Source organism: Spodoptera frugiperda, chromosome 12 (assembly GCF_023101765.2).
Source record: "Spodoptera frugiperda isolate SF20-4 chromosome 12, AGI-APGP_CSIRO_Sfru_2.0, whole genome shotgun sequence".
In the NCBI taxonomy this organism is placed as follows: domain Eukaryota; kingdom Metazoa; phylum Arthropoda; class Insecta; order Lepidoptera; family Noctuidae; genus Spodoptera; species Spodoptera frugiperda.
In genome coordinates, this window is record NC_064223.1 from 6646051 (window position 1) to 6664996 (window position 18946).

General features: G+C 39.4%; 1 protein-coding gene across 18 annotated transcripts in view; it reads right to left on the reverse strand.

The window, feature by feature from the left end:
* The window catches only part of LOC118262565 (uncharacterized), a 49422-nt gene that overhangs the window by 1800 nt on the left and 28676 nt on the right, over nucleotides 1-18946 (reverse strand). For 14 of the 18 annotated variants that reach the window (XM_050697624.1, XM_050697621.1, XM_050697615.1 and 11 more), the window contains 10 exons: nucleotides 12728-12845; nucleotides 11704-11786; nucleotides 7548-7669; nucleotides 3456-3667; nucleotides 2334-2686; nucleotides 1949-2059; nucleotides 1262-1431; nucleotides 812-970; nucleotides 380-671; nucleotides 56-222 (listed from right to left, as the gene is read on the reverse strand). In XM_050697624.1, coding sequence (XP_050553581.1) covers nucleotides 56-222; nucleotides 380-671; nucleotides 812-970; nucleotides 1262-1431; nucleotides 1949-2059; nucleotides 2334-2686; nucleotides 3456-3667; nucleotides 7548-7669; nucleotides 11704-11786; nucleotides 12728-12837 — 1779 coding nt within the window. In that variant the 5' untranslated portion in view covers nucleotides 12838-12845. The remainder of the gene's footprint in view (nucleotides 1-55; nucleotides 223-379; nucleotides 672-811; nucleotides 971-1261; nucleotides 1432-1948; nucleotides 2060-2333; nucleotides 2687-3455; nucleotides 3668-7547; nucleotides 7670-11703; nucleotides 11787-12727; nucleotides 12846-18946) is intronic. The other 4 variants (XM_050697623.1, XM_050697619.1, XM_050697617.1 and 1 more) reach the window with 1 other exon arrangement.

Consider the following 18946-nt stretch of genomic DNA (forward strand, 5'->3'; position numbering starts at 1 on the left):
CATCGATGGTGATGTTATTGTTACTTTATAGATAGTGGCCAGAGCTAAAGCTTACATTATGAGCTTTCTGTGGGTCCATAGGTTGCACCAGTAGTACTGTGTTGGCTGGTCGCAAGCCCATGTAGTGGGCTGCCAGGACCATCGCCGCAAAACACGGCGCATCCGCACTCATCGCGAACACTAACACGCGTGACCCCAGTAATAGATCTTCATCGTATGTTCCTGTAAAAAGTAGCTTGTTAGAATCACCATTGTCATCAGTCAACAATAGATTGCATATACATTTAGATGAAGAGGAGTTTGTAATAACATAACGCGATGTGACGAACGTGTGGAATACGAGCAGATAATGTTCATAAACGAGAATGTGCTACAATACCTTTGAAGGGCTGGGGCGTGATGTCTTCCGAGACGATGTAGAAGTCGGAGGCGCTGAGTCGGTCGTGGCGGTCGGGTCGGTCGGGCGTGTCGGCGGAGCGGTCGCGCAGCTGCACGTCGTCGGGCACGTCGAGCGTCGGGCGCGGCTTCTTGTCGCGGCGCGGGGACTCGGGGTGCGCGGGCGCCGTGCGCCGCGCCGGCGTCGAGAACATGCGCGTGTAGTCGCACGCGCGGGGCACTACGTACGTGAAGCCCTCGCGCCGTAACACGTCTTCCGGACGACTGCTGTGCATCTGCAATAAGTGTGGTGGTTACTAATACTGCATTGTGGTTTCATACATCTCCTATTCGAGATAATAAGCCACACGATCAATATTTGGAAAATGTCGTCGTAAGTAATTAGAGTATAGGCGTATTATCGTTGGTAAGTTACCGGGAAGGTGCCGCCGAGGTAGACGTCGTGCGTGGGCGCGCCGAGCATGGCGGGCAGGCGCTGCAGGCGGCGCTCGGTGCCCGGCGTGAACACGGCGTCGCTGTCCGCCGCGCCCGCCGCCACGCTGCCGCTGCTCTCCGCTGGACGGTGACCGCCGTTCTATAACATAAAACATATATGCCTTTAATTTCGTAACTTAATAATTATAGGTACTTTCCTATTACTTGTTGTAACGATTTTATTTCTAACATAATAATTTCTTACAATAGTAAGGAAGGAAGTGAACATCAAAAACTATGTTTTCAATGGCTATTCAATCGCGGTGAGGGAACTCTAAACTACGTAAAGAATAAGTACAATAATTATTGTTAAACTTGATGTTTCATAGTAACAGCAATTCATGAATCATTCAAACCGAACATTTCATTAGAATTTTGAAGTGTTTCGTACCTTAGGAATGAATAAGCCGAGCTTTCGACCGTAGGCCTTTAGCCGGGGGTTTACAAGCCGCAGTCCGTTGCTGGCGACATCCCTCGCCGCGGGCTCGTGCACTCGCGGCTCACTGCGCAACTCGTCGCCCGTCGCCTCACTCTCTTGGCCGTTGTTACGAGTTTGGTATTCTGCAATCAAATTACATTTACATATTAATAAATTGATATTTGCTGCATTGATGCAGTTTTGTAACAGTATTGGAACAGATCACACCAGTACAAACCAAGTGAAAGTCACTTCTCTGTGTAGTATTAAGTATGCAAATGATATAAGGTGGAGGTGGCAAGCAATGAAACGCATCAAACAATAGAATAAATATGGCAACTTAATTGGCCTTTGCACCATATATTGCAAAAAATACTAAAACAGTTAAAGTAGCGACTTAAGCTGACATTAAACAGGTAAAAATTAACTTTAGACATACAGAGCAATAAAAGAGATTAAAAATTAAAATGATGAATGTATGAATCGAGTGGAGCGTGGGAGGTCTATTCTATACAGCGCCTCAATATTGGTGTAGCAGGTGGCAGGTAGACGGTAAATGCAAGCCATTCCATTCGTTAAGAATTTTTGGTCTAAGTCAGGAAACGGATGTGGTGATGAGATGAGGTGAGATGTATAGTGCAGCAGAGTGCGCACACGCACCGGGAGTGGGCGGGGAGAGGTAAGCGCGCAGCGAACGGAACGCACGCCGCACGCGCGACGCCACGCCCTCACTGTCCGCCGCCGCCGCCGCGGGCGCCGGGCTACAGCGCCCTTCAACAAACACCACCCTTACCAAATACCCGCCACCCAAAACTTCTCAACCACCTACGATGTGACCACGTCAAAACTTGATCGTAAAACACTGCCAAATCCTCTGCTATTGTTTGTGCAATTCATCGACAGTATAAAATTGAGCGACAACATTGAAAATGTCAACATAAACCGCTTAATACGCCACATCAAAATAACTTTATGGACATAACATTGGCAGAAAACGACAGCATTTTAGCGAGCGTTACAGACGAAAAGTGGGGAAAATACTGACCTGCATCGGCGGCGAGTTCAGCGACAGCTGCGCAGAAGGTCTCGAAGTCGATGGTGTCAGCCGACGGAGGTAAGCAACGTTCGGCTAGTTCTTTCGAAGCCCTGGTTGCTTCCTTTAGCGCATCGATGGCCTTAGTGCGAGGCAGACGAGAATTTCTTCCGCCAGCTGCGTCGTAAGCGCGTTTGAGTCGCAGGATGGTGTGGCCCAGCGAGTGGCGCGGGTGCGTGCGCGCGCCGCGCAGCACGGCGCGGGCGCAGCGCAGCGCGGCGGGGATGTCGGTGAAGGCGGGCAGCCCGCGCCGCTCCACCGCCTCCTGCAGCGTCGCCCGCGCGCGAGACAACTCCACGTACTCGCTGTATTATACAAATACGAATTATGGTTTCAAATTGCATTTTGCATACAAATCGATACAATGGAGACAATGATCCATGCGCGCGATCTTAAATCCATGGGTTACAGGCTGACGTCAATGTTAACGAGTTTGTTGTTTCTACCTTTATCGACTGTTTCGAATGCTTTGACGTACATTACTACTTAATATGTTTGTAAAAAATTTTAGACAAACGACGATGGCATATTTATTTTATCTACACACGTTTAATGTTTACCATACGTACCCGTAACGATGAAATTACTCAAACGTTACTCCTACACGACCCGTACACCTAATTATTTGTAAGAGAATAGATACTAGGTAAGTAGGTACCTATTCATCTAAAATAGGAAACTGAGAAACCTGTCTAAGATGACGTCAAAAATCAGTCATACTTGTACCGCGAATCAGTTTCGTCATAATCCAAATCATCATGATCAAGTAAATAATAATCTTGAACCTTAAAAGTCACTTAGATGCGGTTCAGACACAAAAAAAAAACAAAGTCAATTATGTAGATTCCAATGACTCAAATGGTATTAAATTAATTAGATACCTACGTATCTTCTAATGTCACGACAGCTAATCAACTTACTGTCTTATGAAGATTACATGACGCGAAACGAGCTGGTTCTAGGCCTGAACTATAGCTACTACAGCAGTATTTTTATGTAGTAAGTAACATTTTATTCCTGGATTTCTAAGCCTCTAAGATGATGAGATGTTAGTGTATAAGTGTGAATACTAACTGGTCCGAGATGGCTTCGTGTCCGATGGTCTGGTGCCTTGTGTAGGGGCGCAGCACGAGGAGCAGGTCGCGCGGCGCGGCGGCGAGGTGCGCGGCCTCGACGCTGGCGGCCACGGCCCGGGTCTCGCTGTCCAGCACGAACAACAGCGCACGCGCCGCCGCCTTCGCGCGGTGCTCCACCTCCACCAGCTCCGTCGACCAATCGTCAACTTGCTGCAGGTAAAGAAAGCTATTGTTTATATCCAGGATGGTGTTGTTTTTCATCGAGTCTAATTGGTTTGGTTTTGTAATATGTACTACACTTCCATTTTACGAGGCATTTAATGAAAAAGATTGTCCTTACTGAGTATTTTAAATACTTATCAAATAACATTTTTAACGGTGTAGTATCAGCTCGCCCCCTGGATCTTGCCCCTTCCGATTAAAATGTTCCACTCGCCCCGTTTTTATTTATTTTGGAGTTATGGTTCGCCCCTTACGAAAACCTTTACGGGGCGAGTGAAAAATTTAACAATTAAATAATTATTTTGATGCATCGACTCGCCCCTTGCGGCATTCCCTTTGAAATTTAACTAAAAAATCGTATCCTTTTTCTTTACATGTCAATATTTCACTTTCAAAGATTTCTTGAATTGAGGTGCTTGCATCTTCTGCTATCTTATTTTTACAAGTATTTATAATACTTTTGATTTCAGTTTGTTCAAAATTTGGGATACATGAATGTCGTGTTTCTTTTAAAATTGTTTCACCAGTAATGGTAAGTGTACCTTTACAAGTAGGCCTGTTAATACAATGCCAGTTAGAAGCACCGCTCTTGTAATTTCTTTTTTTATGGTTATTCAAACATTGAAAAGATTAGTATGCGTGATTTACATTATATATATTACACTTTTTTAACTCCACATGCAGTTTTATTTCAATTTTCACTATTAAATCCCAAGGCATTATTGAAGTTTTAAGAAAAAATATTCATTTAAATATTTTATAAACTTAGAGTGCTGACAGTACTTTTAACTAACCAACAATCGGTGGCGAGTTGGAATATCTAATAATTTAAGGGGCGAGCTGATGCACTTAGGCAATCAGGGGCGAGATCCAAGGGGCGAGCGGAGCCTACACCTATTTAACCGAGATAAAAGAAGGAAAAGATATACCATAAAAAGAACCCTGAATTTAATGCTTAGCAGTCGTAAGTGACGAGCATGTGATACTTTTCAAAAATATATAGGTATATCGTACGTACATATTTACTTCTATAGATAGATGATGACTTTATTATACACTAGCTGGTGCCCGCGAACTCCGTTTCGCCAAGAGATGTTAATGCGCCAATAGAAGATAAAAAACTATTATAATAGAGTCATTTCCGTATGTTTTTAAAGTGAAGGTGTTGCATGCCAGTTAAATAACCACTTCTCATATATGTTGATCAGGACACTTTGTACTTCCACCATACCGAACGTCGAAATACATCGCAATAAGCCTAAAGAATTTCTTTATACACCACATTTGATGTTCTACCTGTAGGAGCCAATACAAACAAATTATCGGAGCTAGTTATTATTATGATTCTTTAAACAGGTAAATGTCACAAAACGAAGGGCAATTCACGTAAAAAGCGTTAATTTTCATTGATTTAGCTTCAAAATTAACGGAGTTTCATGGAAACTTACCCCCCCTTTTTCAGCCCCTATTAGGCATATTTTCCAAAAATCCTCATTGCATCATTCTTAATTTGTAACCAAATAGCCGAATATTAATTTTAATCGAATTAGCTTCAAAACTGACGGAGTTTCATACAAACTTACTCCTCCCCTTTTTACCCCCTTAAAGGGCGAATTTCCAAAAAAAGGATAGCCTATATGTTAGCGAGGACTAATAGCTATATAACAAAAAAAGTTTCATCAAAATCCGTCCAGTAGTTTTTGCGTGAAAAGCGAACAACAAACAGACAGACAGACAGACAGACAAAAATTTTTTAAATCATGTTTTTCGCTTCTATTGGTTGAATAAAGATCCCCCATCTTATTTTTTCTTAAATATCTGTAATGTACAGACATGGAGTTGTTATAATTTTATTATATGTATAGATGACGTACCTGTTTAGCACTAGCTATTTCTAAACTAAAAGCCTAAACGACTAGATAGATTCGACGATATGATGGGTGATTATGATTAGATAGGTACATTAAAACTATTACCAAAGTCCATATTAAAACATTGCATATATCATGTAAGATTGTTATTGGATGCCAATAACAATAACTGTTACTAGTTAGTAAAAATGGCAGCTGGACCCACGTCAATGTGATTAAACTAACTATGTACCTACATTTTAAGCACAGTTAATGGCTATTATAGCATATAAATAAATACATCGGAATTATTTACTTAATTAATTTGGTCAGAATACTTGGTACTTAGACTAACAATAAGCGCTGCTAATTAATACTACGAAAAAGATTAAAATACCGTATGTTATAATATATCTGTATTATCCACTTGCATGTGTTAGGTACGTTACGTACTTATGTGACGTTTGAGTGGCCACCGTATCAGAGTTACGGGTAAACCAATGTCGTTATATACTTGGGTTTCGAACGTTAAACAGCTAAAAACTAAGTGGGTATGACGTAAGTACATGATTTCATGTGTATTTCAAACCGTTTACATTTGAAGAGCTATCTACAGTATTGTGTAATACACATTTCAATAGAACGTGTCATATCTAATTACCAAAATCATGTTTATCGCGAGCACGTTCCAATCGAAGAAACTGTGAGACAAACACGCATTATCATACGCACCATCTGTTTACGAAATATCTGTTAATTAGAAAATGATCTTATTTCGAAAATATTTTTTTATCGGTCTCTCTATGTCGAGCCTTTATCTGCAGCCTTTTAAATCGATACTTATTGTAATAACAACCAACGTTATGAATATTAATGGTCACCCACACCTTATTGTTACAATAATTGTACCTAATTAAAGCTTGTACAAATATATCACGAAAGAAAAACACTTCGAATTCAATTTGCAAATTGATAACGTCATCCTCGGTAATTAATATTTATTCTAGCTGATAAACTTGAGTGAAAAGCGACAAGTTGCAAAACACAAATAAAGATACAGATAGCAAAGGAAGAAAAAAGAAATAACACGGAGTAGGTATACCTATGGAGTAGCTTATATTTTTAGAATGTTAATTACGTGCTATATTGTGCACCTCTGCCTACTCCTTCGGGGATAAAATGCGTGACGACACGTACGTCAGTGCCTTGTGGCATATGGGCATTGATGAACAAAATAACTTGTCTATCACAGTAGATTTACGCTTTTATTGTCGACCATAAATATTGCGTCCGGATAAGCGTCTATTAACAGACTAATCAATTTATTGAAGCTGCTCGTGTCACCCAACATGTGACTAGCACAATGTGGTACATATTTTTTCATCTAATTTTAATTGAACACAAACCAAGTGCCGACAATGAATAGCTGACCTGTAATCTGTAATCGCGCTCCTACCTATATCAAACAGAGTTTTATTTCCAGACTTGTTTAAAAATTAATTGACTTCGTATCACGTTGTAAATGGCGAACAATGTTCGATTGTTTACTGCATTAACATACACACCGCTGTAATGGCGTATTGTAGGTGACTTTGGTCTACAAGAATGCTGAAACTGAACATTACGAGACACTTATCACTTTATATGTTCTGCATCAATGACATTCTCGTCTATGTTTACATACCAACATGGTTTTATATTAGCAATAATCAATTAAAACATTTAATGTAAGGACCTTAGTTATCCATATCCCTATTTCCAGTCTCGTGAAATGCGGCCATTTAAAGATTATGCGGAATAAAATGCGTTTAATTATTATTTTTATTGAATAAGTAAGAGTGTAATAATAGTCTTTAGTAGTACCTGTTTGTTTACAGGTTGTAGGTACAAGTAAAATGTTGTCGTAAGCGTAACATTTTATTTTGATACTGATTGAATCTACGTATGCTAGGGCTGCAAAAATGAATGTTTAATACATATTATGTATTTAGCTATACTATACTTATAAAGGAACTTACCGGATTGAAATATGTAATGCCCATCTTCTTCAGCATCGGAATGGCAATGTCCGATCTCCAAGTAGTCGGGTTGCAGGACCCGCCCAGGAACACCTCGCACGGCGGCGGGGGCGCCTCGCTGCCTGCGCAACACCATACGTCAGAAACAGTCAAATATATAACGACTAAGGGTACAGGTAGATAATTGATTGATTTTCCTCAGCAGGAAGTTATCTTTATTATATATTATACCTACGCACGAAATGTTCGATAAACTTCTATCAAAATTCCAAAGAATCTCTGGGTTTTGTGTGCTTTACATGAGTTCAGACTTTTAAATTTATTCTAGCTGTCGAATCTACACATAACTTGTTATCACGTGGTTACCGGCCCACGCTTTACATTGCTTACACCATGTCTAACGTAGTGTCTACGTCAACAACATGAATAATTCCATAGATATGTGTATGGAGGACGAAACAATCAATCACTATGTGAACAATATTTGTGTTCTTTGAGACACAACTCGTAATAGGACGAGTTGACCCTATTTCTGAGATGGGCTCGAGGCACGCAAAAGAACTACTGTTAATTGTTAACAATTGTACTGCGGTTGGACACGCAAGCAATGAACACAAACCAAAGCGGTTTGTTACTATTTGTTGGATTCATGAGCGGCCTATACAAACCGGTGTCTTATGTATAATGCATGACGTCCGAGCTACGTACGAACAAATTCTGTATCAATAACAATTCACGAAACCTTGGTGCTGTGACTTATTATCCTCGGCGTAAGTACTAAGATGCATATAAAAATGTGATAATACAATCAATTAATATGTAAATATAAATTAGCATGATAACGAGTGCGTTTATCTTGATAGTAAGTTGATAACAGTATGGACAGTGGGTACATACGGGTTGGATTAGAAAGCATCGCGACAGGACGAGCCACCTAGCACGGCTAGCACCGGCTGGGTTCGTTCAACCAGCGGTACTCATCGTCAATGATTGATGAGTATCGACCTATCGACTGCGTAGGCTGCACATATGTAGGCCGACCACCGTACTACATTAAACACCTACTTGCATACTTGTACATTAATGATTACCATAAAAGGTCGCGCATTCGGATAAAATTAAAGATTTTCGAACGTGATTTTATAGTTGGGTTCTTTGTTCATAAATTATGTACCTTCAACCAATTAGTCAAAAATAATGTAAAAAGTTGGAAGTAAATGACTTCCTCGACTTTATTGATTGATGTATAAGTAGGTACATATTGCATGGCATATCAGTAGTTGCTCCGTCTGTACATTCATATTATTGGCATGAATTCAACACACAATATATTGAATTTATTTACTAAATATTTTAATTCGAATAAAAAGGTTATTCTTTATCATCTTTTATATGGCTCTTAAACTACCTGATGGTTGATAGATTTGAATTAAAATGGCAATATCTATCAACACATTCAATATTTTGTAAATATATCACATTATGAATTAAAATATCCGTCTATTACAGAATAAAAACATTTGAAATCAGACGAGATAACCTACGGAACAGAATTAATACTTGTTATCTGTTATGACATTAGATGGCCATAGCTGTGTGGCGATGGAACCGACTCATCTTAGATTTTAAGCACGATCACGTCAAATACAATACACAACACAGAAGGACACGCACAGGTGAGTATTCATTCATATTTACACTGCACTTTATAAAACGTGGCCAACTAAACACATCAATCCAATTCGGGATCTTCGTTCAATGCCAAAACGAAAACGTAAACACAACGCCAGATCAACAAACGCACTAACATCGCCTGCCTCCGCCCGCACACAGATCTGAATAGAATGTCCCTGAATTGTCACAACTTGGACGTGAACTCGCCACACGATATATTATATTTATCAAAATCCAACGAATATACAACCATCCTCTTCTACTTGTTTCACTTGTTAAAACATAAGATGCAAAACAAGTTGTACAATTGTGTATGTTTACAACCAAGAAATAATTAGTACATTGTGACTAATTTGAAAATACACGATGTGGTAAAAGGAACACTTTTTCATTGATGAAATTATAATAGAAGTATGAAAGAAACGCACAGGGAACGATCATTGTAGTCGGCGGCATGGTTGCGGATGTATCGTGCAGCACTGCCGGCGTGCACGCTGTCCACCCGCGAACGGTCGGCGGCCAACTGGCGTTCGTTCGCAACTTACATCTACGCCCAAGTACTAGCCAATTCCGCATTTTAAAATATTCCGTTATTTCTATAGCACTACAAAGACATGGCACAAAGACTTATGGTGTTGATGTTGACCATAACTCATCAAACCTGTACATTTGATATCATCAACAAATGATTATAATGAGCATATGTCATCATTCATGGAACCGAACTATTAGATGATGGTATCCAACATCAGTCAGCTTACCGTCTTTGAATCATTAAATTGAAGCCAGACATGATTCATAAGGATCAATACTGAAAGAAAGTACTGAAAGGGCAATGTACAATGTGTGTTTTCTAAAAAAAAAAAATAATGACAATTCTACTTTGCGTATGCCGAATTAAAGTTAAAGTACCTAAATAACTTATATTCTTAGATATTTGCCACGGTAAAAGTACACTAATTTATACACATCATATATTATAATATTCATCACGGGGAAACAATAGTAATTTGAATAGAAAATAAAGAAAAATCAGTATTGTTTGTTTGTTCTTTAGAAGTCGTCAGATTAATTCTTCCGGGAGATAAGGAAGTTGACGTAGTATCGTTCCATCGTTTGTTTACGTTAGTTGTATCTGTAGTTGTAGTAGTGCGGTGTCATCTGTATTATGTTTTCGCGGCGTTTAGCGGCCGAAATCGTGGGCGCGTAGTACACTGAGCGGCTCATCGCGCCCTCGCTTCCGTAAGCTGTTTATAGTATGTGCGGAAGAGCCTGGAAGGCCACGCATCATATTTACTTAGTGATCTCTACCTTTTACGAATTACTGTGCGAAAGCGGAACTTCTTTCCGATAAGTGTAACGCGTTACAAATCTAAGCGCCACATATCCTTCCTAAAAATAAAAACTAAACTTTCAAACTTTCTCTAATTGTACGTAGATGGAAAATGCGATTGGTATTGAATTCATATTATACAACGCCGGGCGAATAATATAGCTGTCTCTAATATTACACATTAGTCAGACAGATGCGCTGAGAGATTGACGCAAATCCAAGCATTACATGTGCGGGTGCAAATAGGAGCGCCCGTACAATGACTGTAGCATAGGGCAATCGCATTAATAGCAGAACAATTAAAAACATAGATATACGCAATAAGTGATGACCACATGTCCCACGAATGTGAGTTAGTTCCTATTTGTTATTGTGAATATGAACATCATCGCTGTCATATTCTTGCTGTGTGCCTACTTAGCCGGGCGACGTGCTACGTAACCGATGATAAGCTACTCATTGATACCCAACTATATTATTTCTAAACGTCTTTGATGAATTATACAACTGTGCTCGGTGTATAGACTTATCAAGATAAACACACTCATAAAGATGTGTATTAAGTTAATCACTAATGTAATTAAGAAGAGGAACAAAATCTCGGAATATTTCGAACAGAATTTTACGAATGCACTATTCAAATTGCCAACTTTATCGATAAAATAACCGCAATTATGTCAATAATTAAAAAGATAAAAGTTAAAATGTAATACAAGACCTACTTACTGATTTCCGATAAGTATCGACCAATCTAATATCAGTAATTGAGTACCTATCAAAAGTGTGATAACAGATTGAATAGCGTGGGAAGTGGACGGCGACACAGAATTTATAGTGTATGAGATATTGTTGCGTAGCCATAGGGACTACCAATGTGTATTTCTGGATTGGTACCGTGCGGAAAGTTTAGTCACCATTTGTTTCATCACGGGACGACCGACCTTCTGCAGCGCAAAAGTGTGCATCCTGGCCGGGGACGAGAGTCCCGAATGTAGCCAAAAGACGATTACATGCAACATTTTATTTAGCCTTTGTACTCTTATACGTTCCTCACTGAAACGTCCTTCATGACCAGCAAAATAATTGTTCTTTTCTTTTTGTTTATATGAAACCGATTTTATAATTTTGAATTGAACAAAAATGTCTTACCGTTTACATGTTTACAAATGATGTCTTTATCTCTGAGCTCCTTGTCTATGTTCCATTGTGGCGACTCGGGTTTGTTCGAACTCCTGCGAATGAAAACTGAAATTAGAAACAAACAGAATCGATGAACTTGCGTGGGTGGTTCCGCATGACAATGAATGCAGACATTCAATGGAAGCGTTTCAGGGTGAAACTAAAGGTAGCGTTATTGTGATTCTTTGCATGACAAACGTCGTATGTATGCAGGGGTCAACGCACGCGTCATACGTGGTCCCGATCCTTGGCTCCAAGACAGAGAAAAAGGAAACCAATCATTTTTACGTCATCGGTAAAATTAACCTGATTCATGTCTGAGTCGAAGCTGCGTACAATAAGGATATTAGCTTGACCCTTATTGACATAGTAGGTAAATTTCAAATAAAACTAATAGGTTTTAGGTATTTGAATTCCCATGGTAATTTTATGACTGAGGTACTGAAAGGTTTCCTGTTTCATTGAAACTATTTATATTTCTTATGATCTCACTATAGGGACAGTTATAGCGGTGTATGTTTGTACACTGATAATATTCCATAATAATAATGGTTTTGTACAATTCTCAGAGTGAATATTATTTTCACAAATATATAGACAAAAGTTTTTAAATAACCTGAGCCGGAAGAAAATAATATGGGTCGAATGGTTAATTAGCAGAAACTGAGTAATGACTGACTAATTCTGTAACAACCATGTGCTACGCCGCGTCACAAGGGCTGTGTGACTAAAATTATTTTCTACGGAATTTCAAAGAACCCGATATGAAAAATAGTCTAAAATATATTGGGTGGAGACGAACGAGTTGACTGGTTTCCAAACGTCGGTTAAACAACAACTATAGTGTATGGCAGAAGTACAATTTGAATCATATTTATGCTATGCAGAAAGAATTGATTTATTTTAAGAAATTCTAATGAAGCATTGAAATAAAATGTACAGTAATCTGATGTTGATAGTGTAACTATTAATTAGAACCAAATGGAACACTTACTGCCTCGCTTGCCTCGAACACCGACGCAGTTCAGCCGCGAACACGCAGAATTCTCCGAATGTGAGAGTGAGCGACTTGCGGCGGGCACACTGTCGCGCGCAGACCAGCATTTCGAATACTAAAACAATAACAATCCAGTTAAACAAACAAATACAACTTTATATAAAAAAGGGGGAATGCGGGGATGACATCAACCATCGGCTGTAATAGACACGTATTAAGGAAAGGCCTTTATAATTATTTTGTAATTACACTTCTTGACGTTATTTAAACTTCTTCGATTAAAACGTACAATCATTTTGTATTAACAAAGGCTCTTAGAAGTAGATACAAGACAAGTGTAGGTAGTACATAAGAGCGTCTTCAAAACGTACACGGATGCTACGTAGCTCATTATGCAAATTTAATGTCCCAGAATGATAAAGCGGTAGTCATACCAAATTCTTGTTATTAAATAAACTTTACGAAGAAAATTAATGATTCAGAGCTCATATTTCTGGTACTTTAGTCAAAATATTTATTTAATAATGGCTTCGATGTAAATGTATTATTTGAAAAATATTAGAATTGTAACTAAATATAAAAAAGTACGTTTGTGACTATTTAGACCTGAATGAAGTTTGCAATGTAAAACCAGCGCCACTCGGCTATAGTTAAATACAAATCAACTGTTTCTAATTAACACAACAAACCTACGCGAGACGAGACTCATTTCGAATAATAAGTGAAGAACTTTGCTCGGTCACGTCACCATATAGGACTGCGACCAGGATTGAAGTTCAAATTTTAATGATAACAATAATTTAACAAAGCTTAAGAATTTCTTAAAACTTGAATAGTTTATTCATCGATATGTTTACTGACACACAATTCGACTTACAAGTATGATTTATCTACAAAGTTTCGTTTTTTATTTTCGTTTTCCGAGATCAAGTAAGATACCAACACACCTTAAAAACATTGATACGTAAGATCTACGTAGAAATAATAATAATACGATTAACAAACAAACGAACGTGACGGCGAGATCAGGATTTTAAATTGTTAAGTTTTCAATAATATGTTTATGTACTAACAAACCGGTTGCTATTTACTTTGAGTTCAAAGCGAGGATAACAAAGACAATTATCTAGCTATTCAAACACCATCTCGCGACTCATACAACAGAAATTAAATTGTTGGAACCGTTTATCTAATTATGACCTGCACGAGTATAACACTATAGAACAAATATTGAGGTAAATAAACTAGTTATTCATTAGTGTTTAAGAAATGAATGAAAACAAAACCGTATTTGTATTCGTTCCCAAAGTATTCGAGATGTTGTGATAACGTTGTTCATTATCGTAAATGGTACATACAATTTGCGTTTTTATCTCAATATACAAAAGCTTCTAATCCTATTAAATTAAGTGCACTTGCCTGGGAATGAGGTAACATTTTTTTGCAAGTAATGAACATTTAAAACACTGGACCACTGAACCACAACTTTTCACACACCCGTCGCCCCGTTGTCTCGTGAACTAGTAAAAGCCATCTGCGACTTAATAGTTTTTAAAGAACATAATATAGGGCACAGCCAGGGTGGTGTGGATCATAACGAAACTCTTGCCAAAAATTGTCGTTGTGGTAAACGGTGTCGATACATTATTATTTTAAAACAATAAACAGTACGCTTTACGAGTTTGCTTTGCGTTTAACGAAATCGCGTTTCGATTACATTAAACGTAAAGCAAACTCGCACTAAGGGTATTAATGAGCAAAGCTTAATGCCATATTCTGCCAATAAATGCCATATTCTGGTGATTGCCACTAAACAGAAGTTTAATTCAATTAACAACTGAGACACAATGAGTTTCTACAGCTTACGGATTCCCTGTTGAGTTATGGATTGGATTAGGAGCGTGTCTGATAAACCCAATGAAAATATTAAGATTAATGATATTGATTATTAAGGTTCAAGGTCACACAAGCGTGAAGCAACGCGCAATAAGCTTTGATGATTGTAAATACGCATTAAATGTTCAAGGATGAAAGGACAAAGTCGGGCGTCCGTGTGAAGTCTGTTATATTCTGTCGGCGAATCAAACGTAGAGTCATGAACTCATTTGGCGGCAATTGGTCATCAGTGAGCAATAACGGTGAGATCACTGGACGCGCACGCGCACACCTGCCACTATAACAATAGCGGATATCAGGCGTAATTATACACGTAGTATCCTATTCCAAGCGTAAAATAATGATTACGTTATTAATTGTTATGATTGCCAATAAACCCTTTCGCTATAAATAACTATGATCTCTGTCGAGAAAAATATGCCTAACAGAACGAGCTCGATACGAATAGTTTAGAAGCTTTGTAAACAATATAATTACGATGACCTATACAGCCTGTGAATTTTCGTCGGTTGAAACACCTCACGTAAACCCCACGACCTAGTTTCCTAATAACCGCTGTGTGTACTTACAGATTACTCCGAGGTTTTGTGGTCGAATTACAAGTTGGCTTCTCACTTATTCAACCTAATTTTGTTTCTTTCAGGTAACTTCACATTCTTTTATTTTTATATCCAATGTTCAATCAGCAACCAATAAATTATGTTGTCAATTTCTATTGTATTTTAAAGCCACTATTTTCGTATTATTTGTATTGTCAACCACTGAATCCACTTAATTTGGTTATCACAATAACGATTTAGATTTTTTATTTAACTCTATTATTCTTATTCACATAAATTATGTCCATCTGCCGAAGATCACGAGAAACTGATTTGTAAATGAGTTCGATAGAACTATTAAAGTTTGTATCTAGATTTTCTAGTATAAATCTATACATAGTATAAAACAAAGTCGCCCATTTTGTCTGTAGTCCCTTCGTATGCATAAAACTTTAAAACTACGCAACGGATTTTGATGCGGTTTTCACTAATAGAAAGAGTATTTTCTCCGACAGGTTTTTATATATAATTGAAATACATTGAAACTATATTAGCTGAGTTATAGCGATTTATGTCCAAGAAGTCAGAAAAAAAATCTAATTGAAGATTGCATTTGTGCGTGCGCCGCTTATACCGTTGGATACAAGTAAGAACAATGTATAGCAAAAACATTGATCTTTATTAGTTCTACAAAAAAGTCCGCGATGACATATATCCAGCTTTTTTATTTAAGTCACAAAAACTACTTTTCTGTATTAAAAAAACATTTAATTCGTTGGGTGATGTTTAACTGGTGATATAACCAATAATACATATATCCTTATCATAATAAGTAAGTTCATCATCACGACCATTTAATTTAGATTATTTTTGCAGTTTACAGTGTGTTATTTAGACATATAGTTTAGGAGATATCACGATATTAGTATTGCGGCACGGTACGGGCCGGCCGCGGCGGCGGGGGCAGCGTCCCTATAAATAGCGCGTCGGCGGCAGCGGGGCTGGAGAAGTGGAGGTTGGCCGTCAACGTGGCCAAGACCCAAGCACTCGCCGTGGGGATCATGAAGCCGGAACCTATGACTCTGATGGGTGAGCCAATACGGTGGGCGCCGAGCGTTAAATACCTCGGCGTGACCATCGACCGCTCCCTGTCCATGACGCCCCACGTGCAGCAGGCTGTTGCTCAGGCGCGCGCCGCCCGTCACCTCCTGCGCCCGGTCCTCGACTCGTCGCTGCCGCTCCGTGCGAAGCTCGGCATCTACAAGGCCTACATTCGGACAGGGCTTACCTACGCCGCCCCGGCCTGGTACGCGCTCGTGTCCGAATCCAACAAGAAACGCCTCCGTGCGCAGCAGTCTCTCACGCTGCGCACCATAGTAAAGGCCCCGCGCTTCGTACGGAACGCGACCATAACGAGAGACCTCGGCGTAGAGAGCGTCGACGACTTCGTGCAGCGCCTGAGCACAAATATGTTTGAGCGCGCCAGCAAGTCGCGGCACGACCACCTTCGGGCGCTGGCGCCATACCATCGGCGCCCCCCCGACGGATACGGTCTGCCTCGAGACCTGGTCGCCCCGACCGACCCACCTGACGCAGCCACATGAGCCTCCCGCCCGCCCTAGCTAGGGCGGGGCGGTAGAGGCTCCCCCACCGGACTTGACCACGCGCCGCTACCCGCCTGCTGCTCGCCGGGCCAGCCCGGCTTGAGCGCGGCCGCTAGCGGCGCTACTACACGGATTTGACATCGCATCGGGCCCCTCGCGGGGCCCGACTACTCCAACCCCTCGCCCGCAGTTGCGGGCAGCGACTTGAAACCGCCGAAACAGGCCTCGGCCTGGATCGCGCGTCCTCGCGCCCCCAGTCGGGGACGTAGAGAAGACTTCGAGAGGCGGCTCCCCATTAGCACTTTGAAATTGGAAGCGATCGGACGCGTTTATTTATCGCAGCTCTTTGAGAAAAATAAAACGTGCTTTTCAGCGCGACAACAATAATTGTATGATAATAATAGGTATTGTATTCTAAGGTTAGTATTAAATCGCATTTATTTTTGATATTAGGAAAGAGAAGTTATTGTGAATTGAAAATTAGTATCCAATATGTGTTGGTGCGTTGACTGTATTTGTCGAAGTAGCGGGATACACGCAAACGAAGTTGCGCGGGTCAGCTAGTAGTAACTAAAACTGACGTCGCGTGACTGTAAAATCTAGTCATTGCGCGATTGTTCTAGAACCTACGAGAAAAGGTACGATAATTATATTGGATTGATCTTTTTTAAGATAGATTTTTCCTTAGTTGTTTTCCTATAAGAGGAGAGCGTGACTATGTGCATGTATGTTTGTTCGTATCTATTACTATGATATTCGGTATCAACTAAAATATGCTTAAGACGTTTATCAAGACATTGAAATATAATTGGTAGGATAATGATCTCGAGGCTACGAGTGTAAGGTACATACGGGGAACTACCATTGTTCAAAGTTAAGTTCAACTTGTTACGGTCGATGTGTAGATTCCTGGATTTTACTTTGAAAAGTAAATACTAAGTGGTAGTCTACAAAATGCTTTGTTTTAATGTCAACCGCATGGCAGTGTGTGCGGTTAAAAATCTTGTAATAAAGTTAAGTTAACACATTGAACGCCGTAGTGGTCACCGGTGACCGACGTTAGCGGAGGATTTGTCTTCAACAGTTTTCTATTGGCAGTCAAAGACTTAATATTGATAATTCTACAGTGACAATGAAACTTATACATACATAATTTGATTTTAAATACCTAAATGTCTTTATCAATTTAAAGCAAGGGTATTTACCGATACCGACTGCATTAATATCTATGACTTGATGGTGACATAATTAATTAGGATTGCAAAGGAAGCTTTTGTGTTTATTATCTTATTATCCGGCTCTGATAGTGCCTGCAAAATAAAATAACACTTACTGCCACACTCAGAAACATTTAATAAACTATTCCTTAGTAAACGATAACGTCGCTTACCATCAGGTGACTCGATTGCTCGTTTGCCTCCTATTCCATAAAAAAAAAAAAAAAAAAAACGATTTTGTTCTAAAAACAATCGCTAAGGGATTAACCATTAAATAACTCTGAGTACGGCGGTTACAGTAGTACAGCATTTGTTGCAAACTATCAAACCTAGGAATATGAAATAGTAACGAGGAAACGTTTGTTTGAACGTATGATACAATGTAACACAACGGCATAGTTCACAAACTGGTGTTTGTTAGTAGTTGTGTAGTGGTCATTAACTGTGTGACCTGAGAGTTGATTGCGGTTGTTAGATTTATGGACGATAAATATACAAAAGGGGCGAAGCTTAACGTGGCAAGCCCGTAAATTGTTTTATATGACAGATAGTAATCGTAGAATATATTTGTTTTGTTGCGATACAATCGCCGACGTGAGATGTGTGCTCGTTGCAGTGATTTATTGAACAATTTCATTGACATCATAATTCCTTCAAATACCTAGCACCAAGATAAGACAGTAAAAGAATGATGTTACATCACTTGGTCTCACATTGTCCACGATTCTGTACGCGATAATATACTAATTGCCAATCTTGCACTACTACGGGATAAGAATTATTCTACTGCTATAACTTATTAGTAACTATGATTTATAAGTAGAAGTAAGAATATCATAAAATCAGCAAGTACCAATGTGAAATATTCCAAATTATATCATACTTTCTAAGATTATTTAGACACTATTGAAAAACAAGTAAGAAAAATATCGGGTGGAAACCTAGTAGGCGCGTAGATAC